This window comes from Branchiostoma floridae, chromosome 9 (assembly GCF_000003815.2).
Source record: "Branchiostoma floridae strain S238N-H82 chromosome 9, Bfl_VNyyK, whole genome shotgun sequence".
Classification (NCBI taxonomy): domain Eukaryota; kingdom Metazoa; phylum Chordata; class Leptocardii; order Amphioxiformes; family Branchiostomatidae; genus Branchiostoma; species Branchiostoma floridae.
This window is the reverse complement of record NC_049987.1, coordinates 10,575,723-10,599,274: the sequence shown is the minus strand read 5'-3', so window position 1 is coordinate 10,599,274 and position 23,552 is coordinate 10,575,723. Positions and strand designations below refer to the sequence as shown.

Genomic DNA, 23,552 nt, shown 5'->3' with positions numbered 1-23,552 from the left:
ATTAGTGATTACCGTTTCCTATAACGAGGTGACATACCGCTTCCTAATCTCACATTAAAGCTGCCGGCGCCAGAACGTCGTTCATAAAGATCATGTCGATGTGTTATTGACCACTCCTGTAGCCATTACTATCGGCATTCCCATGGGACATGGCAGAATGTAATATCTATCATGTAAAAGCGAGGCCATAAACATAAAGTTTCATGTCTGTGTAAAAGCCATGACAAGTTGTTCCGCTTGACGAAATAATAAGTTGTAAAGACAGTGACGAATGCTGATTGATTTTCGCGAAGGAAGCACTCTAGCTGCATAGTTAGATGACTAGCTTTGTGAAACACGAGGGAACTAATTAACACACTCCTCACAGGAGCCCTTAGTTCTAATCACCTCCCATAACTACCGCCTCATATCTGCTCCACACAGGTCCCTCTTTTGTAATTATTCTCAATTGTTAGTCTTCTAGAATGAAAAGAGCTTTTCTGAGGTTAGGGCTCTACTCTTTGTTCTCGGTGATTGAGTTGGAAGTGTATGAAATTTTCAGCGATGGACCGATCGAAGTTGTTGACGGTCTGCTCATTATGGTAATGTTGTACGTTTCATCTGTCACATGATAGGTGCGGCGTGTTGCCGTGTTTTTCACAACTCTCAGTGGTAGTTATCCGGGGTCATGAGCACGCCGCTATCCATTCTGCCGCTCCTTTTAATCTTCCCGGCCGCTCTCCCCTTCAGTAAAAGTTATTTCCACTAAAACACATCCTGCCGTACTAATTACTACTTTATGGTGCTGTTGACATTGCTTCGGTGCAATCAGCCTCGCAGCGCGGCCATCCAGCCTGCAGTAATTATGTCAGACAAGAGGGCCGTCCGGAGAAACATCCCTTCCCAATTTGGAGACACCATCTGATGTAATTAGATGGTTAAAAATTCATCTATTCTCTCGTATGTCAACACGGGGCCAACCTGTTGGTTAGGAGAGCGGAGAGTCTTGGAGACGCCTCTAGGATCAGGCCCATTCCCGAGCTGTACGTCGTGTCGTCAGGCCGAACCGGAGCGCCGCTTCTCCCAGCCCGCCACAGAGAACTACTGATAGATGAACATTCTAAGTGACTATTGATTCGATCATTCCCGACGATAAGTCGGTAACCAATGAAATGTTGAAAGACCTCCTGTTGTGGGGAGTTGGAGCTAAGCACGCTCGACTGGCGACCGGCCCGCAATCCGAGACCAGTTGAGCGTTACCGGCGGTGATGGCTGCTCCGTGTGGTGTGCGAGGTGTCGTGGTGGGGCTTCTGTACATGATGGCTTCATTATGGCGAGGTGAGACGGTCTTCTTAGATTAGCCCTGCTTTCTCTGGGAGGTATTAATGTACGGGTCGGGTGGTACAGCCACAGGTCAAATATCAAACGGCTATCGTCTGATTGCGAGGGGGAAACGGGGCGACTTTATGGCGATATCTACGGTACTGAATGCACTCTAGTTGTTACCACCGTTGATGAAAATTCCATATGCTGTTCAGGCCTTTGGACAGGTACTGTAGGTACTCATCCCGATACCCATTCACTCCTGTTGTAGGTCATCATTCGTTTAGGGCAACGCCTAAAGGTACGCAGGAAGCTTTTGTTGTGCAATAGTGTTGTGTCTGTAATACCAGGGTGGAACAGATATATGTGTGTGTAGCTGTAGCTCAGAACCTCAACATGCAGAAAGCCTATTCGTTCTTTTTATCGAATACGCCTCGCGAATTTGTCGTTCCATCACCGCCGCTCGGTCAGAACGGGCAGGCAGGATTCAAACAGCGTGAGCTATCCGTTGTCTTCCATGTCAATCCCACGGGGAGAATTACCTCCGTCTACCCACGAAATTGCTGCAGGGCTCTAACATGTGATATATTACACGCGGGCTGCCTGCGAGCCCAAGCTATGCCTGGCTCGCAGTCTGGATAAACTTTCACAAGGGCTTTAAGACTCACCGTAATTTTGATGCGACAGTTGTGCCCTGAGGACGATCGGCATGGGATCAGTATTCTAAGTATAACCGCTCATGGAATGCGCCCAATAATGTCAGTGTCACCCTCAATATGTCGACAGTTCGGCTAGTCTTTGAGGATGACAATGGCATGCACAAAATTGTCTTCGTATAACATCATATAAAATACTGGGGCAGCCTATCCCACGATGAAAGCACCATTTTTATCCATCTTACCTTCTGTATTTTAAAGAGTGTACTAAACATTGTACTTCTGTGCATGTGAATATATCTCCCGTATTTATCCAACGAAGTCCTATGTTGTTCTGAACTACTTAGAAGTCTGCACATGTCAGGAGATGCCGTCAACATTACGTACACATCTCGCTACGTCAGAGTGCATTTGCCGTTTCCCCGAGAAATGATTTTCGACTTTCTGCCATCAATCGAAGCGTGGAACGTCTCCATCCATCTGTGACACACATATCTCTCTGCCGTGATGAAAAATCAGTATCCATTCCGAGTGCGCAATCATATCCGAACCGCTTGGGTGCAGACAGAAAAAATCATCTCTACCACATCAACTAATGCCTGGCCTGGTTGTCATGTAACTGTTGTGTTTCCACCCTCAAACTAGCGTCCCAATCTAACGCGATCTGACACAATTTTTATTTGATCGCTCAACGAAATTTCATAAACAAATAAAAGCTATGGGTAAGTGGGGAACTTTGTGCTTATTGTGATTCCGCTTGTTTCTGGTCTTTAAAAGCATAATTTTCTTCTTTTTTTATCTTTTATTGTATTATTTTGCTTGGTTTTGTTTGTTTTGATGTTTTGAATTTTTGAGAGGCTGTCGTTTGTCTGTTTTTGTATTATGCACTGAAATAGATCACAAAATAGACCACAAAAACTTATCTTTTTAGGCTTTGTGTTTTATAAGTTGTATTATCAGTAATATTTATTTTCTATATTTTGGAAAATATCAATATCATACAATCAATAACATTGAAGAAGAATCAATCTTTACTTCTGGATACTTTATTTATTTATTTATTTACTTCACAAACGCATACAATCAATAGTTTCACAAATCCAATTTAGGTCGCAGGCAGATTGCAATAGGATCTCCGTCCAATGGAATGGCAACCTTAACGACTGTTTAAGATGACCTTTGTTCGATCTGTACCTATCTACAGCACACCAAGTTACTAATTAAGGCTACAACTGAAGCATGCGCGCTCCAATTAATCTCCCCTCTCACTGATCGACATCGCGGCATCGCGTTTTTCCGTCAGAGTGTATCCCTGAACGCGCAAATTAAAGACGGGTATGAAAAATTAAACAACCAACGCGTCAACTGTGGTATTCCAACCTACTCTACTCGTCTACTCAATACATTAGACGGCTTATGTGGTAAAACTCTGTACTGGGGTAAAACTCGTATATGCATGATTTGGACTTCTAAGTAATCCACAGCTGACAATTCGCAATACACCATGCGTGAAATTGATCGCTTATAGCCAGAGCCAATATTCCAGTAATTCACACTTAGTTATGATGTGCGAAATTAAAGCAGAGTTAATATTTATGGTTGCTCTTCTTGTAAAGAAGAGATTCTTTGTTGATGAAAGTTCTGAGTAGACAAGCTTAAGACTGGTATCGATTATAAAACATGATGGGGAGATTGTGTCCACGTCAGATAACCGGCCGAAAAGGCAGATTAATTGACTTTTCAGGGTAGACAATATCTTAATGGGGAGGATCCATCTTTCAATGAGAGTGCCCGCCGAGTATCGTCCTTTCCACTCTAAAGCAATTTACCACAAAGCAGGCTCTTAATTGTACATCCTTTGGCCAAACTTTCTGTTTCCGTAGCAACGTTTAAAACATCGATCGATCTCCTACTCTCCTAATGTGAAAGGGCTCAGATTGAATGCGGATAAGTGCGTTCTTAGAGCTTGTTTATTACTAGATCTACTCAGGAATCCGGCTCTCCAACAGTCTAATAAATGATAAGGGACTCTTGCAGACACGTCGCAATTAGATCTGCTTCTCTCAAGTAATTTGTTCTCTGTATTCATGGTGCTGCTTTTCTCCTGAACAGTCAGTGCTAGTCTGAGCAGAGGGGTACTTAACATCGGAGAATCCGTTCGCTTTTTACAACTTCAAGAATCAAAGAGTACTCCCAGCGTCATTGCCTTTAGATGGGAGGGCCTTACGTTTTAATGCATCTCCTCAAGTTTTATATCACAGGGTCATTAAGTTGACGACTCTGAGGAAAGCTCCCTTGGAATTTTGAAGAACGTAGTGTAATAGATTTGGATGTACTTCCCTGGAAGAATTTTGCTCTTCTCGCATTGCCGTGTCACCTGCTACACATGCACAGGCGACAGAACCAGGGTGTGACCGCTCCTGATTGACAAGCCACGTGATGGCTTTTATGTACACATCCACCCTCCAAACGTAATAAGTATGTCAAAATCTATCACTGGAACGAAAGTTGGGAGAAAATTAGACGTCTGTCCCGTGGGGCGCGTAACCACCACCTGGAGGCGTTCACCGGAGGTGCACGCGGAATATCCGCACTGTCACGCTCCGTGCGTCCCGCCAAACCTTACGGTTGCCCCCGTGCTGATGAAAACACATCTGTAGCGTGAGCAGTGCTTACGGCAGTAAAAAGCCATGACAAACAGACGGAGTGTGCCTAACATCAGCTGTTGGGAATTGCAGGACTGATAATGGGGACCGTGTCACTGATATGTCGGCCTCCGTAACTGTTAGCAGGCGCAATCATCATTTAGAGCAAGGCGGGCTGCCACATTGGCGACACATCAAAACCGCACGGGCATCAGTTAAGGTGGCTGTTTAATATTTATGAGGGCTATCTTTCTGTGGCCGTCCAGTAGATGAATTCCTTCCGCAGTGAAGACGGCTTACCTGGGATCTATCTGTGGCAAGACGCTCCTCTGACCTGACCCTATGCCCACTGCCATTCAGGTTTTTATCACTGAGCCACCAGCACCCAGCCAACTCCACGGTCGTTTAAACATCTGTCATAAAAAAACTTTGGGTTATCAGTACACCTGGAGATTGCTGGGAGGCTGACACTTCGCGTTTAGAATGGCGTGACGGCGCTATTTACGACATCATAAACAGTATCTTTCAAACCCTGCAGGTGATATCGTGTTATACGACTGCTGCCCGACTGACTTTGCACGCTCTAATACACAGAAGATGGGATTTTCCTGTCACGACCGTCTGAAGAATTCCAGGAAGATTATATGCAGGCGTCACCATGACCATCAGGAAGGGTCTTCACCACCCCATCACCCGTCTGACACAGTCTAAAGAAGTACCGCGCAGATTAACGCAAACTCAGTAAACCTTCGCGACCGAGACCTCGGAAGGAAATTAACCTATCTCCAAAAGCAAGCCTGACAGACTAATTAGATTTTCCAGCCTGTGAAGGCGTCCAGGCAGATTTGCAATTGTAAACATAGAGGTTTTCTTATCTATATTGTGCTGCAGTAAAGGGATGGAGAGTATACTTCTATTAAGTCCGTAAACGCCCTGGAAAGCATCAGTGCAAATTATGCATAGAGCAGGATCAAATGGACGCGTTAGCAAACCATGTAAGCTAGCCGGTCTCGCTTTGCCTATCATACTCTACGCGATATCCTTGATATTTGTAGTTTAAGTTTATGGCATGCGGTTATAAGATCATGCATTCAATAACTGCGCAGTACAATGAGCGGGCGTTATGGGCAGAGAAGACAACAAACGTACAAAGGGATCACGGAAGCCATCTGGATTAGTAGAACAAAACTGTCAAAACTTAATGCTGTAATTTTGATGGATAGGAAGAACACAACCTCCGTGCAATCGCAACACGCACCTCTTGATGCTCCTGTTGTTGTTCATTGGCAGCGGGATTACACACTCCAGTGATGAATGTGATCTCATAGACCACAGGACACTACTGGAACGTAGTCAGCACTATAAATTTAAACGTACATCTAGACATGTACGTTTTGAAAATTATCATAAAATCACACACAGGATTTCATTGTGGTACACCTCGGATGTCAACAGCAACATTCCCTGTAGAAAAAATTATTTGTAGAGACGTATCATATGGATACGTTGAAACTGAATATATAACCAACACCATGTTTCGTTATTTGACAAAAGAAGAAAATATCGAAAATGAACAGGAAGTTACGAGCCACAAGTTTCAATTCTAAGATGAGTAATGTCAAGTTCTATATAGTTTTCCGCATTTTCGTAGACTACAAATCTCTTGGTATGTTGTGGATATGAAAGGGCGTCAACACGATGTGACAGTCAGCCGTCCTCCTGGGCTGAAGTCACAATTGAAGTCTTAGCGAGCTGTCAGGTCCACATGAATGGGCGCTAGGTCTCGGAGTTCTTCATTGTTCTAACTTCAGTATCTCACAGCACATGCACGACATCTATTATTCTCGGGAGATTTACTCCTGAATAAAGGATACCCAAAGGAGATACTTTCTTGTGAGATTGGCATATCATTTTGAGCCCATGCCTAAGAAGGATCATATATCTGGTAAAGCCCCATTACTTAAGTTGTCCTACTGAATATACTGCAAACTTTGTGAAGGCTGGATTTGAATGACTGCCTTGTACATACATCATGCACAGAGCTATACAGAGCTATAAACAAAGTTATCCTGTAGTTGTCAGGGACACCTCATGTAGTTATGAATGTAATATTTTTTAAATATATACACGAAGTATTTGGACAAATACCATCTACACCATTTACGATCTTCACCGTTGATATATTATATATTTATTGCATTAGATCTTTGTTTAGATATTTGGTCTTTTGAAAAATATATCTTAACAAGATGTCTTAAGGTATTTCGGTTGGCTAAATTGGCATTTTGACCTTCCATTGTTTTCTTATTAATTAATTAAGAAAGAATAGAGCCGTAACGAATATTGATATATGGGTATAAAAGAATTCTAAATCAGATTTTGGGGGCCAAATTGATAACGTCATCATTTTTATTGCCCCTAATATTATTTTGTTCTATGACAAAATACAGCACTTTGGTAGATACCACTGCAATGAAATTTCGTTTTTCGTTGCATAATGTTGAAAGCTACAAACTCACGGTTGCTCAAATTGATATCTACTAATGATCTGTAGTAATAAGAAGATGTTTGTTTTCATCTAATCAAAAAAAAAATCAATTCTTAATAACTACAGATCGTTAATAGATATCAATTTGCGCAACCGTGAGTTTGTAGCTTTCATCATTATGCACATGAAAAACATAGTTTCATTGCAGTGGTATGTACCAAGGTGCTGTATTTTGTCATAGAAAAAATAATATTAGGGGCAATAAAACCTGATGACGTCATCAATTTGGCCCCCAAAAAATGAGATTTAAAATTCTGTCATGCCCATCTATCAATATTCGTTACGTCTCAATTCCTTCTTAATTCATTAATGAGAAAACAATGGAAGGCCAATTTAGCCAACCTAAATACCTTAAAGGATCTACGGGCCACCGGGACCGGTGTAGGCTTTTGACAAGAAATTTTACCACGTCTACAATCCTTTTGTAATGAAATTGCGACTCAACAATGAAACATTCATTGTGTAATTGTCCTTACTGTTAAGACCTATTGACGTTAACCGCACCGTTTAGACTGGCACGTTGGTCACAATGTACCATTATACATACCCTCGGGTCAGTAATGGATTTCTGCCGTCTCGCCTTATTTCTTTTCCTAACCAGATAGGAGCAGAAAGCACAGTAGAAGTGACTTAAGGACACCGAGTACAATAAAATAGATATTATGAGTCCTTAGTATCCATGAATAAGACTTAAAGAATGGGGTCACTGTAGGCAGACTATTGATGGTATTAAATACACATCAGGAAATAAAAACATCATCTTCATCGTTTGCAAACGCATTTCTGTTTCGCGGCGACCGCAGACACACAGAGGTCTCGCCAGGCCTATATGCGTCACCCTAATGTTTACTGAAGGAAAGATGAAGAATAACCGATGTTGTTGATTACATTCGCAACGTTAGATACTGGTTTGGAACACATTACAGTCTGGTCTAGTCTAGCACACTGCATTAATCCATACAGGTGACATATTGCATAGCATATCATATAATGGTAAAATCAGTGTTGTGTATTTCTGCTTCCATCTTTCTTCTGAATCAGTAAAATTAAGTCCCAGAAGTATTTCTTCTACCTGGAGGCGATAATATGTACACCACAGAATCTACAGTTGGTTCCAGGGGACAATGTACGGCTCCAGTACATTTATTGAGGAGCTTGGGGCCATAATATATTGTGTTTTTCCGCTATAGCGTTGCCTGACTCCCCTTTAAGTCATCGCGTGCCGTCACAGGAAAGGAAATGATTCTGTAGCTTAACGTTCAATTTTGTTCAGAATCCGGGTGAAAAATGGCCTGTCTTCTCACAGCATATCTGATGCCGTTTCGATTCTGGATCCGTAGCTACTCTTCCCCCTCCATTCGATTCTCGATGGTTAGCGCTCGCTTCCTGGATAAAAGATTTCACCACAGTTGGGTCTAATCAATCGACCCCACATCACTCTCCAACCAAGAACAATTTGGTGCGTGTCGTTTATAAGTAGCGAGCAGGGACTTGTGCAAATAACTTTTCCGTGCGCCGATGATTCCTGAGTTGACCTGATTTTTCACCGAAGACAAATGGATAAACATCCAACCAATGGCGACACACGCACTGGATTGTTCACCGGAGCGAATCGTTATAACTTTAAAATAGCTGTAATAATATTCCGAATTGATAACCAAGTGCATCGCCGCGTGAAAATAGTTAGTACAAGATTATGTTATAGTTGTTCCCTCGGGGAAGATGGAGGCGGGGACCGCCTATCGGACTTGTGGCGTTTGCCGTTCAATATTGACCGAAACGAGGGTCAATATATCGGGCCTACGGTGGGATGAGTGGCTCGTAATGGACATGCAGCAATCGCTACGCAATAAAAAAGCACAGAGATTCATAAATCAGTTGTGCGGTGACCTTTCCGTCTCAGATTGTAATGGAAGAAAGGATCTACCTTCCGTAACACGAGCCTGATCATGTGCTAAAGCCTCCGAAATTGAAAGCAAAGTTTCATCCTACCGGAAAGTTTTATGTGGAAGATTCACTCACAACCTGTAACACGATATGCTATTTTCACCGGGGCATTACATAACTCTGGTAAGAGTTATCAGTTTGGTAATACTGTCATTAATCTTAGACAGTCAATGTACAGGGATGGTTTAGAAATATCATCAACGGAAGTACAGGTGACATGGCAGTAGTAAATATTTGTATTGAACTATGAAGGATATAAACAAGCGCTTCCCTTGCACTCGGTTACGTTTTGGGATCCATGTTCGGTGAATCAGGACAGGAGTCGTTATTTCCCCGTTAAAACGGATATGGCAGTTGGTGTCTTAGTGTGAGTACGCTGTGATGTGGATATTGTCTGTATGTGGAAGCATTTGGTTTAATGGAATACTTGGAAAATTAGAAGTATGTTTAAGTTCGGGTCCAACGATGTTGTTGAGAGCTTGGGATTACACCCACATAATACTTTAATGGGATGTCACTAGGGGTTCCCCAATTGTTAAGGTGTTCTTCTCTTTGTTATAACAGGCAACTTACACACATGTTCTTTTTCTCCCAGCCAATGCTGCTTCGTACAAAGTGCAGCCCCAGTCGGCGGCGGTGCTGCGGGGCAAGGCCGTCACGTTGCCGTGCACCTTCAGCGGACTCACCGGGGAGGACGTCGTGGTGTGGGAGGGACCTCCCGACTTCCGCATCATCTCCATGGACACCAAGGTGACGGCTGGATACGGGAGACACTTCGTCATCGGGGACAGGACGACGGGGGAGTACAACCTGCAGATCTGGGGGGTGACGCTAGGGGACGCGGGGGGTTATCGGTGCAGTACACCCTCCGTGCCAGCGGCACCGAACGCCGTGCTTTCAGTCATCGGTGAGCCAGGATAAAAGATTTACTTATGAAAAATATAAATATAGCAGGTTTCAAACGGTCGACTACAAAGTACATAGTTCAAAAACATGAAGATCTTAACGTTCTACTTACTAAACAAAAACAAAAAAACATTAAATCTTTAACCCTATCCAGACTGGGGTTAAAGTGCCCGCGCAAACTTTGACCTCCTATAGCTCCCAAACGGCTTGTGCTAGAACAACCAAACTTGGTGAGTTTTCCTAAAATATTGTTGGCAACAATTTTTAAAAAAATTGGTAAGTTTATGATTTTTCGTGTTGCCATGGCAACGGGTTTCTGAAAAACAAATTTTACAAAAATCACTAATTTTGGTTTAAACAATGGGATTTTAAGAGTTTCTTGCTAAACTAAACTTCTTTTCATATATCTTTAATATCCAACACATCTTAGTTAAACATTTATAATTAAATATTCATAAATTATGCTAATGAGGCGACGTAATTGGTCAAAATCCAAGATGGCCGACAATGTCATGATTTAAAGTATAACAAGCTTATTTTCACTCAGATTTCATCACTACGTGGTATTTTCTTACAGAAAACATTCATGTGAACATTTCTAATTTATTTTCATAGGGTTTTGGCGTTATATGTTGAAAAAAATGTATCTTGAAAAATTAAAGGTTCATAATCCAAGATGGCGGATAGGTAAACTACAGATGACGTCATTCTATGACGTCATTTTTACGTCGTTGCGTCGGCTTTTGACAACAGAAGTCTTATAACACTAAAATATTAATAAGAAACCTTTATTGGTAACTTTTTGAGTAGGATATTTAGGTATTATGGGAACTCCCCGTTTTAGCCAAAAAAATAAAATACTGACGTCATAATTACGTCATATTACGTCATAGTGATATCAAAATTTTTAGGAATTATAAAACTCGTCTAGCACAACACCCCCTGCAAATTTGGTGATCGTACAGTAAGCCGTTTTGAAAATACGAAGGGGGTCGAATGAGCCCCCCCCCCCCCCCAGGCCAGGAAGGCCCAAAAGCCAGTCCTGATAGGGTTAACCCAATCAGAACCGGCTTTTTTGGCATCCTGGACCAGGGGGGGGGGGGGGGTGGCTTTTGAGGCCCTCCACTTTTAAGTCCTCTAACTCTTGAACGACGTGCCGTAGGGCCACCAATTTTCAGGACATGATATCGACAAAATATCTCACAAGCATTTGACGTTTGACGTTACATGGACGTAAGATGACGTAATTATGACGTCATCAATTTGATTATATTGGCCGGACCCATGAAAAAAGGGTATCTCAGAAAACTTCAAGTTATACTACAAAAATGTAACAACAAGTGCAGATAACAGAATAATAATATTTATTACGACCTGTATTGCCAATAGCAACATCGATGACGTCATAATGACATCATAAAATGACGTCATGCACATCTAAGATACGAGTTAGGCTCCGCCATATTATATCCACCACCTTGAATTTTTAAAAGTACTTTTTTTGCAACAAATAATCACAAAGGGCAATGGAAATAGACTAAATTCATTCATTTAGATGGTTTTTGATGAAAAAATACCAGGTAGTTACAAATTTTAAGGGATAATTTATAGCTTGTTATTCTTGATCTGGCCATACGGTCCGCCATCTTGGATTTTGGGCTGATGACGTCATCAAATTAGCATAATTTATGCATATATAATTAAGAAAGATATGCTAAATAATATCAGATTTTATTCATGTAACAAAATAGCAGTAATATAGCAAATAAATGTGAAAAATACATTGTTAGAACCAAAAATAGTGATTTTGGGCAAAACTGCCTGTCAGCAAACGGTTGCCATGGCAACACGAAAAGATGGAAAATTTGTCAAACTTCGTTAAATTATTGCCAACAATATTTTAGGAAAACTCACCAAATTTGGTGGCTTTAGCGTAATGCGTTCTGGCGTTATAGGCCATCGAAGTTGGCCTCAAAAGCCCCCCCCCCCCGGTCTGAATAGGGTTAAACATCTTGTAGTGTTAGAACCGGTTAATAGTGAACCTCAGTATCGTTCTAATAATGTTTTGCGCATTTTCCTATATTTTTGCAATGCAAGGCCTGTCACAGCTACATATATATTCCAATCTGCTTATAGCATCTGCATCGATCTAATAAAGCACTCTGCAAGTAATAAGCAAGACAGCAGGAAGTTTTACACGTTCTCTCACGGCGTAAATTTGTCTCATGCTAAGCGTTGTTGGGAACAATATGAAACTCGATTCATCTTCATAGATGCTGCAACTTTCAGCCATTCGGTACTAAGAGCAGGAAATAACTGCAGGAGCCATTTTGAAATGCTAAGTTTTAAAACATTAGAACCAATCATTAAAATCCTTGTAAAGTTTCTAATGGACTTCTATAAGTTAAAACTAAAAGTGTCAATCATTTGTAACAGTTCTAATAGAATGAATATTAACGATTTCACATGAAGGGTTTGGAAAATATGTGCATCAAAGACACAGATTGATTTTACACAGTACCGATTTTTCGTCGTCTAATGCAAACTGTTCGTGCAGAAACTATATAAAATGAACAATTTAGAACAACGCCCACGCAGAAATTCCATCGTCCATTTGTATTCCCTAAGGTACATGTACATGTAACCACATAAAGCAGTGCTAAATCAAAGCCGCACAGCAGTACGTTAGCTCCAAGATAATGAGAACATCAAGATTCAATCAAGAATAAAACCCCATCGATAAATAACTTTGCTTTGGTAGAAATTGTAAAATAGCATAAATCACTTGCTTAATACTCGTATTTGCCATACAAATTTATGCCCCCAGCGCAGTGCCCTTCCGTAACTTGGCCTTGACCTACCCTGCTCTCGTTTCCATCACGTATTCCAGATAACCTCCCAAATTTCTCCACGGCCTTTTGAACAATGGCGACACTGGTACGGGCGTGCATTGAAAACAATTACGCTGTCGTATCAATCACACCCGCAAGGGGGCTTCAGATATTAAGCAGTTCCATCACAGAATAGGGTACTGGCCATCACTCAAAATCTCAACCTTATCTGTATTTAATATGACATAGAAATCCAAAGTTTCATAAGATCATTTACGAATATTCCAGGTCGTAACAACTCTTTCTACACTATAGTATTATTAACAAGTGTCCAAAAAGGTTCAACAATTTCTTTACGGTGAAGGAATCGACGTTTGTAGCACGTGTTTTCTGATGACGTTTTGATATCGACTGATCAATAAAAGATGTGTACACACATAAAATAGACCTAAATCTTTTGTTGACCAACCTTGAAATGTCTCATGAATTTGATATTTATCTTACATTTTCCAAGACAGTGTGCTCTACAAGACTCATTCTTTAAAAGTGCAGGCCACTGTATGTCATATGTGAACCATGGTAGAAGGCCTCTTTTATTGCCCAACAGATGGTAGAAAATGAATTGGACAAATTCTTTTAGACCGTGATATACAGACTGTTTGTCATCAATCATAAAAGATGTCGAATCCGAAGAGGTCTGCTTGTGGTATATCGGCTCTCTTGAAATCTGCTGAAGTCAAAGAAAGATTTAAATAACCTATACCGTCTCATACATTGTATATACACAGATTCACTTTGAACACTTGGTTTCTTAGTATTAGAAGAATGTTACTGTTACATCGCATAGTGAATCGTATATTTGTTTCTTTTGTGTATCGTATATTTGTTTCTTCGTGTATCGAATATTTGTTTCTTTTGTGTATCGCATATTTGTGTCTTTTCATACAAACAAACAAACAAACAAACAAACAAATAAACATATATGAACATTAGCCCACACAAACTATTTGTAACTATTTTATTCTATTTTTAGTTCCACTGGCGAAGCCCCCGGAAATAATCGGCGGGAAGCGGCCCACTCCTGTCGGACAACGACTACTCCTCACCTGTTCGTCTCAAGGAGGCTACCCCCCTCCCACGCTGTCCTGGCTAAACGGAACCAAACTTTTAAAGAGAGGGAAAACTCCGCGGAACCAAGACATGAAGCAAACATCGCTTGATTTTGTTATTAATAAAGTGAAGAAATGGGACAACGGGAACAATTTGACCTGCGTAGCTGACCAAGGTCTGCAGGGAGTCGTCAGGCCGATGACGTCATCCAAAATTGTATCCGTCAGTTGTAAGTACTAGTAGCGGTGTCACATCAAATTTTTGACCGTGATAAATATTTCCAAAACACTGCTTCGGGATTTCCATTATGCATGAGGGGGAATAATTGAAGTTTGAAGAATATAGTTGGCGTAGGTATTTTTGCAAAGCAGATTTTGGAAGGGGTCGCCCTGACTTTGGATCAAACCCTATGCACGCACTAACCACCGATAAAAATCGGGCGGAATCAAAATTTGAATCCACACCTGCAGCATACACACTGAATGGGTAACCATTGAAGCGTGTATACATGAACTGTACAAGTTGAAGGTCGTTCCTTTTAGGGTGGCTATCTATCAAAGTAACACCAAGGGGATGTTACAAATTGTCAATATGTCCTATTCCACTCCCATTGACTGTAATGCCTTGTACCCCGGCAATGATGTTTATATGGACAGTACAGCTTGTTTTACGAGAGTGAGGCAGTAATCCATAAATGGAGACTTTCTCTAGATAGCTGGTTAGGCTTTAAAAAGGATATACAAGTACTGAAATGAGATCTTCATGCCTCAACTGTCACATTTATCTGAAAAATGGCCACCATGGTAACAGGCGTCATGCCGTCATGCCGGTCACGCTAGCAAGGAAAATTGCCTTCCTGTAGCGACAGTATATTTGTCAAAGTGTTCTGCAGGATATGGACACCGATAGTTTTGACGTACACATTCAAGGCATCCTTGCTTCTCATTCTTTACTTTTTGGGTCAAGATTTTTAATCCTAATCCTACAGATTTGTACAAAAGTTGCTTCTAAAAATCAACTCACATATGAACAGATGCATTTGTAATCTTATCAACTTATGTTGTTCTCCTCTTCATGTTTACACAAAATGTGCAGATCCACCAACAGTAACAGTTCCAGAATCTTCCAAACGTGCGAAGGAAGGTGACCTGGTCAACCTGACGTGTGTGGTGGATAGCAACCCGCCAGCTGTCGTCACATGGAGGAAGCTGGGCGGGGCCTTGAACCAGGGTGTGACTGACAGGTGACGTCACCACTGTTGGCATGAATTTCAAATTAACATTCAAGTACACTTCCCAATTTAGAACTATCACATAGCTTGTACATGATAAAGTAGACGCGTGGTAGCATAAATGCTCATTTCGGTTCGCAAAAATCACCTTGTAGATATGATTGCTCTGCAGCTCAGAAAAATGGCCTCATTGGAAGTTTTGACTGACTAGCTTCGTCGTCTTTAACTATCTGGTCCAATCGCTGTGGACACGTGACTTTCTTCACGTGTGACATCGCAATATGGGTCAGATGTTAGAGAAGTCGATATCGCACGCACCCCCCCCCCCCATATCGTGATCCTGTTAGATAGTTTTGATGCAATCATACCATTGATATGTTGATTCATCTGCGTTATATAAGAATAACATCATGGCACCAAAAGGCCTTACCTTTCCCATGTGTCAGCACGATACCTGGCGACCAGAGGTTACTGTACGATCCTATCATGTTATATTGATCCTGAACTTTATAGATCCCAGTGGAGTTACGACCTTCTGACCGCACACAAGAATGTCATTCAGGCCTCTATAACTTTGTGGCCAAAATCAGCGACAGTGCAGAAATGGCTTGTGAAGATTGATGAATGGCCTCCATTTTTGTTCCCAGAGGGCAGACATTGTCTCTACCAAAGGTGAGCCGGCATGACAGCGGGATCTACCAGTGTAATGCAGACAACGAGATCTCTCCACCTGGTATGGGCACTGTCAGCTTAGATGTATTATGTAAGTATTGACCATTTCACTGGTGCAAATGCAAGTTAATAAATGTTAGATAATAATAACTTGTAGGCCAAAGATAACTATGTGGCCTTACAAGGCTTATTCACAGACTTCTATCAGCGATGATGCGTGACTTTTAACTTCAGCTAGATTATAAGGTTCTCTAATGCTAGGAGAAAGAGTTTCTGAGCTGGTCAGCTATTTAAAGGCATGAATAAGCTCCCCAATCCACTACAGAAAATAAACGTCAACGCTGTTAAAACTGCAAAGGAGGCTACATCCAAAGGTATCCAAGACAATTTAAAGTGTTTATGATTAAACAATACATATTCTAAAAAAACAGGAAAATATCGTATTTCTCACATTCTGTAGAATAATTATTACTCTATAGAATTCTTGTTTATAACTAAATCGAAATTGACCCAAAACAACAAAACTTGTTCATACCAAGCCACTGTGAAAATGTGTAACGCGCGTTCTGATGTTTTATATTAACAAATGACCGTTGTAGTTCCCATTCCGCATTTTGCAGCGGGAGCCAACAAATGAGATGTGCAATTGAGCACCTGTTTTGCTATGACATTTGGCAAGGCGTAGTTTCACCAAAGATGGAACATATCCATCAGACATGAAAACGTTATCTAACTCGTGCGGGAAGAAAACGTTTCAAGCTTCCCGATGATTTGTGCCCATCGCGGTGTATTCTGGAGCAGCCGCTGGGATTCCCCGCCAATCTAGTCTGGTGCGACCAATCTCCACCGGATAACCTCCAGATTGCTTCTCGCCATGGTTATTGTGATGGAAGCGGTAAATATTGAAAAAATAAATCGTTGAGATATTTCTATACCTAAGCTGATCAATCTGTCAGCATTTAAAAGTTCCATGAAATATCACAGGAACCAAATGAAATAGCATCGATAAGTGTTTGAGAAATGAGACCAGAACAGAACATGTCTCTGTGCCTGTATTCAGGTAACATTCCTGACGCAAATCTAAAATCTATCAATATGTCTTTTCTTCTAGATAACCACAACACAAGGTTCGTGTAATGTCCAATGCAGAGCTGGAGTTAAATTCTCGACACGAAATTCACATGAAACAGATTCTGTATGGATTGATGATCCAGATGTACAATCGCACACCCATTTAGAAAACATGTAATGCATAGAGTCATCAATTGTAGCTATCATTCGAACACAACAAATGTACTTGGTGAGTTGGCTGGTTCACTGATAAGGCTCCAAACCATGATCTATTTTGTAAAGACTGTTGCTCTCTTGTTCAATGGGATCTTGTAGCTTCTTTCCTAAGCAAGACCGAATGGTCGTCAGACTACAAAAGCATGACTGAAAGCATCCTAAGGACACATGGTACATCTAGCAGTGTATAGATAGACATATAAGGACAGTAATATCCAGAACAATGACAAAGCAAACTAGTGTTAAGTTAAGAACTACCTTGACATAAATGAAAACGGGTTTTATAGAAATTGTTATCCCTGGTAAAGTATTCCTGGTTAAGAGGGTATTAAACTACTTTAGCCCGTGCGGAAAACAAGATAAATGCACGATTTGTGCCCTTTGTACTGTTGTTAGTAACAGTTACTTGGCACGCTCCTCGTGTGAATGCTAGACATTTGGGATGGTAATTGTTGATCATAGTATCACTGGCAAATTTTGCTTGGCATGTCCATCGAAGGGCCTGGTACGTAATAGCATATAACTTTTGACCTAACCTTACACCCCACAGGTTGATTCTGAACGTCTAGCGTCTATCTATAAGTTTGATTATGATCAATACCAAGCGGGAAGATACCCCACCAAAGAGGTGACATTTCGAAAAAAATCAAAGATATATTTCTATTTACAGATCAATCCTGGATAGACCCCTCCCTCAATAGCAAGGTCAGTGTCATGTACGGACAAGATGGCTTCCTGCTCGAGTGCTCGGCCAGTGGTAACCCGACACCCCGGGTGAGATGGCGGCGGAAGGATACAAGTCTGTACTGGGACAACCCGCTCCGGTTCCACCGGGTTCGCTATGACGTGGAAGGGACGTATCAATGCGTGGCCACTAACGAGGGCTTTCCTGCAACTACAAGGGACACATATGTCGATGTTGTTGGTAAGTTTTAAGTTACTAAGAAGCAGGAGGAAAAGAGTCTCATCAGTTTTTGCGATCTTTTGCATGCTCAATATTCATGTCACATATTAATCCGAACAGGGCAGAAATCACGTACTTACATGTACTGAAGGTATAGTTAGCACTAAATAATGAGTGTAAACCTTGACTATAACTCACGTCCAATTCTCGTAGCCCCACGGGCGATATATACACTTACAACAGCCATAAAGAGGCAGGTAACTGACGTCGCTACAGATAGCATTAATGGAAGAGCTTTGAAATCTTCCTCATCTTCTACGCTAATATCATCCATTAGTAGAGAATATTTACAATCGTTACAAATATCAACTTCCATAAATGGAAGGAAGTAAGAACCTTTTTGCGTCCGGACGCCATAACGACGACAGGTTTACAAGAGTTAGATGTATCATGAATCATTTCTAGTGCCATTCAGACTTACAGTACTGTTGCAGTTTTTATAACCTCTATGATACAAGTGTTATTATCTGTATATTTATCGCGAACATAAACTTATGTGCCTCAATGTAGCAGATTTATAAGCGTTAAGTGTCTTTTAAATCATCTTTAGCACCTTCAGTGTATGAAGTTGATTTGTCCGGCTGGTGCAATACGGAGGGATACAGAGGCATTACTGTTCTATTCTATCACCTACGATACCACGGTTTGTTTTGAAGATAATACTATCTGCGTCCGTCTTAAAAACATTAGCAGTAACATTTGCTTTTATATCTATCATAATCACAAATATGGTCGAATCATACCTCAATATGACAGGTTTATGGGCGTTAGGTGTCCTGTAAATTATCTTTTGCACACTCAGTCATAAAGTTTATTTGGTCGGTCAATGCCATGCAAAATAGTTTTAAAACTTCTTTGGCGTAACTTTTTATTTATGATTTCAGTTTTACTTCATTTGCGTCCCTTTTGCCCGAATTACCTATTGATGCCTCAATATCGCTGCACCTGCCGTACAATAATAACATCGTGTTAGTGTTCCACCCTCCAAAAGTCAAGGAGTAAGTGATATTGATCTCAATATGGCAGCTTCTACGGCACGCAAATTAATCTTGTAACCACCCCATCAATAATCTGCAGCAGGGCTGGATGGAACGTTCCATCATACCAACATCAGGACCGAGCGGATATTTCATTGTCTTCCGTTAGGAATAATCAATCATCATTAAGATAACACTTACCCTAACGAGCCTAATTGATTCTGGATTGGATAGCTCTAAATGACAAAGCCTAGAGAAGATTTCTTAAATAATTGGAAATTAACCTTCATTTAGAGCATGAAATCCTGTAGAGGCAGGTAAAAGCCATTGTGATTTATGTGCCTTGGTAAATGGTTTTCTTTCCTTAATCCATCCTTTAGCTTTATACGGTATTATTTTTAGATTGACTGATCGTTGGCTTTATTCTAAAAGTTCTATATTGGTTTGAAATCACTCAGATGGCCTAATACGTGATAGACAAGTCACAAAGAACCTTTTTTTCCATTCTCTGAAAGATGTATGGCATCGTAAAGTGTAAAGTGACGAGGCATTCAGGGAATCATATGTTGATACAAAATGGTAGTATAGAGATAAGCTGAACTGTTCATCAGGATATATTCAAAGAAATACTTTTGCTTCGACAACCAGGTAATGAGATACGAGATACAAACATACTGTGTAGGAAGTTTTTACATTGCGATGGTCATTTTTGTCTCCATGCAGGCAGACCATACATACTTCAACGTTCTACAACATTCACAGTTCGGAGAGGCGACACTGCCAGACTGTCTTGTGAGATCGTGTCTGATCCTGTTCCTAAGACCATCCAATGGGCCTGGCGAGATGTCCAAGGATTAGAGTCAGCCCTATCGGGCGGGGAGAATGGTGTTGAGATTACGGAGGAGCTCATACTCGGTGGCAAACTCAGCATCCTGTCCATTAACGGTATTACTGAAGGGTGGAAGGGAACATACATGTGCAAAGGGACAAACATGTTCGGTACTGACCAACGCGAGTTCAGGCTGGAGGTCACGGGGTCACCTCACACCCTGGTCATCGTGGTCGGGATATCAGTTATGGTAGCTGTCATGGCGGCCGTCGCGGCCATCTTTGTTTTCTTCTTTCGCAAGAAATGGTTGGGTGACGACAGGAAGTCAGGTAGAGCCTCTGATTTCAATCTTGCTTAGCTGCATTTAGCACTTTATGTAATATTTTATTTCAATATAAAATGTAAGCAAACCAATCGTTTCAAACTTTCAGTATAAAAGTATGTTAATAACAACCAAAAATGATTTTGCGTTAGATTAGTTCAACAAATGGTGTAATTTTAGATTATCAACGTCAATATGATAAGAAATGGACACAGTAGGCATATTATCATAGTCTTCATGCCGTAACGTGAAGACAGAGTTGCTTCATTGCAGACACCACATCAGTGACAGTGTCTCGTCCGATGCCACCTCCCCCAGGCTACAACAAAAACAAGTTGGATCAGCTGGGTTCTTTGGAGATCAAAGATCTGGACGGATTGATAGAGATCCACGAGATGAACGGCACATTGAAGCCACGCCCTCCCCCCAGAGTAGACAAAGAATGGACAGCTATTGGTCTTTCATATCCAGGTATGAACTGCACTTGCTCTCTCGTATTTATGTACTTTAATAACACTCTCTAACTACCAACAAAATTCAACATAAAGAATGAACAACGCATTCTGGTTCACTTCTGCTAGTGTGCATAGATATTTCCTGCGCATAACTCTGAAGAATTTCTAAGCCAAAGTCCAGGACAAGAAATACCGAATGGTATGACGTTATCTATCATGAGCTTTGGAATAAGTATTCATCATAGAATCGTGATAATAGTGGGGATATGTTTGACTGATTGCAGGGTTAGTGCAGCCATTGCCGCCCTACTCAACAGTAGACCGACAGCAGCCGGAGGGAGAAGACAGAAGAATCGGCAGTCAACAGTCCCAAGTTGGTAAACTTACTCCACGATGTCAATAAACAATAATCGTAATCTCTTACTAAAATCTGTTGATAGACGAGGTGTACGTCTGTAATACATAGTAATAAATGCATAGGAATGTTACCTTAGACCAAATGTTTAAATTTCCTGCATATAGGATTTCCTTCTGTGAGTAATGTTAGACAGGTTGATTAGTCACTTTGACTTTGACTTTATTCAGATCCACTTTTAGCTATTACAACATTATATTGCCAGCTATTCTTCCAGTGGTCTACATAAAATACATTAATACACGCACAACATTACATACATACAAAACATAATATGTACATTGCAAACTGGGTTCTTGATGCAAAACGAAGTGTAAATTTGAGCTGACGTTTTGTTGACGTCGGTCACCTTCCTTGGTCAATACTGACTGGTTCTATTTTGGACGACAGCTAGGTGTCGCTCTTACAGATGCGGTCCCAAACGTGAAGTATGTAGACATTTATTAGGAGGGTACTCCATGTACATGTAGTACTTACACAAATATCCGTGTAGTTAGTATTGCCCTGATGAAGGTGAGTGCCCAAACGTCGTCATGAATGAAACACATGGTTATGCAAGAACTTTGTTATCCAAGACATTTCCTTAATCCAAGGGCTCTACTGTAACGCTGTCCCACATCTTCCAGCCGGACGCTCCTCAGCCGCCGCCCAAAGCGAGATGGACGCCGTCCAGATCAGCGGGAGAGCGGAGATGTTCTGCTACCTGTGACCCGGACAGGGCCAGTCGGTACAGAGCACCGCGGAGTGATCAGACAACAGCAGCATGAGACGACTTTTGGCTGACATTTCTGTTCATCAAGGCTAATGCGGATCTGGTGATTTTCTTGACGTTTTGGAGGTTCCCAAGGACCATTTGTGTACATAAACATAAACTGTGGAATTGCCGGGCTCAGGTGGTACTGGAACAAGAGTGCAAGCAGAATAATGTTTGTGATGGAGTCTCTGCCATTTGAAGAGTTTCACAATCAACGCAATGCTGCATCAGGCTCAACGTGTGGACTTTTATTACAAAATACAAACGCTGTACGAAGAAATGCATACAACTGAAGGCATGCCAGCGATCTGGAGTTCCTTATGTTAGTCAACCAGTGATATTATTTTCAGTGTAACAGTTGGCGAATCGGGAGGAAATTTAAGTCAACTCTATGGCTATGCTGTCATGTTTAACGGCCATAATGTAACGAGACAGCCTTTCAATAACTATCAAATACGGATATTCAAACATAGAGGAAATCACGCGTCGTGACTAAGGCAACGCAAGTGGAAAAATATACGCTGGCAACAACAACGCTAGGATGGACTAATGGTTGGCTTGTACGGAGTCCACGGTTTCATCTGGAATACGGTGTTCGGTAACTCCACAAAGACAACAAAGCCACTACTGTATCATCTCTTCCATTCGTGGAAATATAGTTCTACTGTCTTCATCCCAGCAGTAGTTATAAGCAAACATTACTGAATTTTTCCTTGGACCCCAAGAATATTCTGGTTATCCATTAGCTAGCGTGTTTAGTTACATGTGGTACATGCGGTATTTTGTAATGTATGGACGCAAACAGGATGTCATAGCTGCCCTTGTAGTAAAAGCAAGCAACGAAGGAGCGTACGATATCGTTTAGAAACTTGCAATTCTACTTTCTGTACTTGAAGCAAATTGTTTTAGATGATCTACTTAATGTTCATCTTGGTTCAAAATACATCAGAAAATAAATTGACATCGTATCATTGTCGTTTGCGACACTGGTCTGTAAAAATTATCCAGTGAATGTGAATATAAATGTGTTTATGTAAAATAGTTCTTAAAATCACTGCTGTCATGTCTTTACTGTGCGTCACTTACGAGTATTGGATGAAGTGCATGCGTGTATTTCAGGAACAATACCTCTGTGGTTAAGTCGATTGCTGTTAACTTTATCCTTTGTAAAATCATGAAGATATTCTATTGAAGATGATAAAGGAAATCTAAGAAACACTATGAATACTATCATATCTTCAACAGCAGTTCTGATGCGTAAATCAAATATACTTTTTAGATTTTCTTTGTTACGAAGATGTTGCTAGATGCACAGTTGGAGCTACTACTTCGTCTCCATGTATCTTGATCATGATAAGTTGCAACTTCAACCATTTCCAAAGTCTGCTTTATCTTACTGATTCCTGGGGAAAAACTCCTTTGATGATGGCACCAACAGCACGATGGGATCTCTTAGCAAACGGTTCAATGTCATAAATCATCACTTCTCAGCATGGTGTCTGGTGATTTCTCATCCCTCAACAATTTTACACTATCCCAGAGCAGACATGATGGATTATGTGTAATGTAATTGCATCCGTGTTGGCAACTGGCCAGTTTTTTTGAGACAGCAACTTTTATTATACAGATCTAATTCCAAAACTTTCCAAACCTTTTCATGGTTTAATGCTTTAAACAGTTGTGGTCAATACAGGGAAATCT

The 23,552-nt window shown here is 41.1% G+C and overlaps 1 protein-coding gene across 3 annotated transcripts; it reads left to right on the top strand.

Annotated features, from left to right (window-relative positions):
* Nucleotides 1–644: 644 nt before the first annotated feature.
* On the top strand, nt 645–22,902 carry LOC118422818 (hemicentin-1-like). Of its 3 annotated transcripts, none has more exons than XM_035830597.1 (10): nt 645–1,317; nt 9,694–10,005; nt 13,869–14,174; nt 15,041–15,188; nt 15,824–15,939; nt 17,806–18,060; nt 19,800–20,234; nt 20,501–20,698; nt 20,967–21,059; nt 21,724–22,902. In XM_035830597.1, the coding sequence occupies exons 1-10, from the start codon at nt 1,248–1,250 to the stop codon at nt 21,804–21,806; spliced, it is 2,016 nt and encodes a 671-aa protein (XP_035686490.1). In that variant the 5' UTR covers nt 645–1,247; the 3' UTR covers nt 21,807–22,902. The 3 variants fall into 3 exon arrangements, with proteins under 3 accessions (XP_035686490.1, XP_035686489.1, XP_035686488.1); XM_035830596.1 differs by having other exon boundaries at nt 647–1,317; nt 20,546–20,698; nt 20,967–21,055; XM_035830595.1 differs by having other exon boundaries at nt 647–1,317; nt 20,967–21,055.
* The last annotated feature ends 650 nt before the right edge of the window (nt 22,903–23,552 follow it).

Bases quoted from the DNA above. Each gene is read 5' to 3' on its own strand.
- LOC118422818 (XM_035830595.1), top strand. From the start codon at position 1,248: ATGGCTGCTCCGTGTGGTGTGCGAGGTGTCGTGGTGGGGCTTCTGTAC. The intron at 15,189-15,823 runs GTGACGTCACCA...TTTTGTTCCCAG, and splicing joins AACCAGGGTGTGACTGACAG to AGGGCAGACATTGTCTCTAC. The intron at 15,940-17,805 runs GTAAGTATTGAC...TTCTATTTACAG, and splicing joins TGTCAGCTTAGATGTATTAT to ATCAATCCTGGATAGACCCC.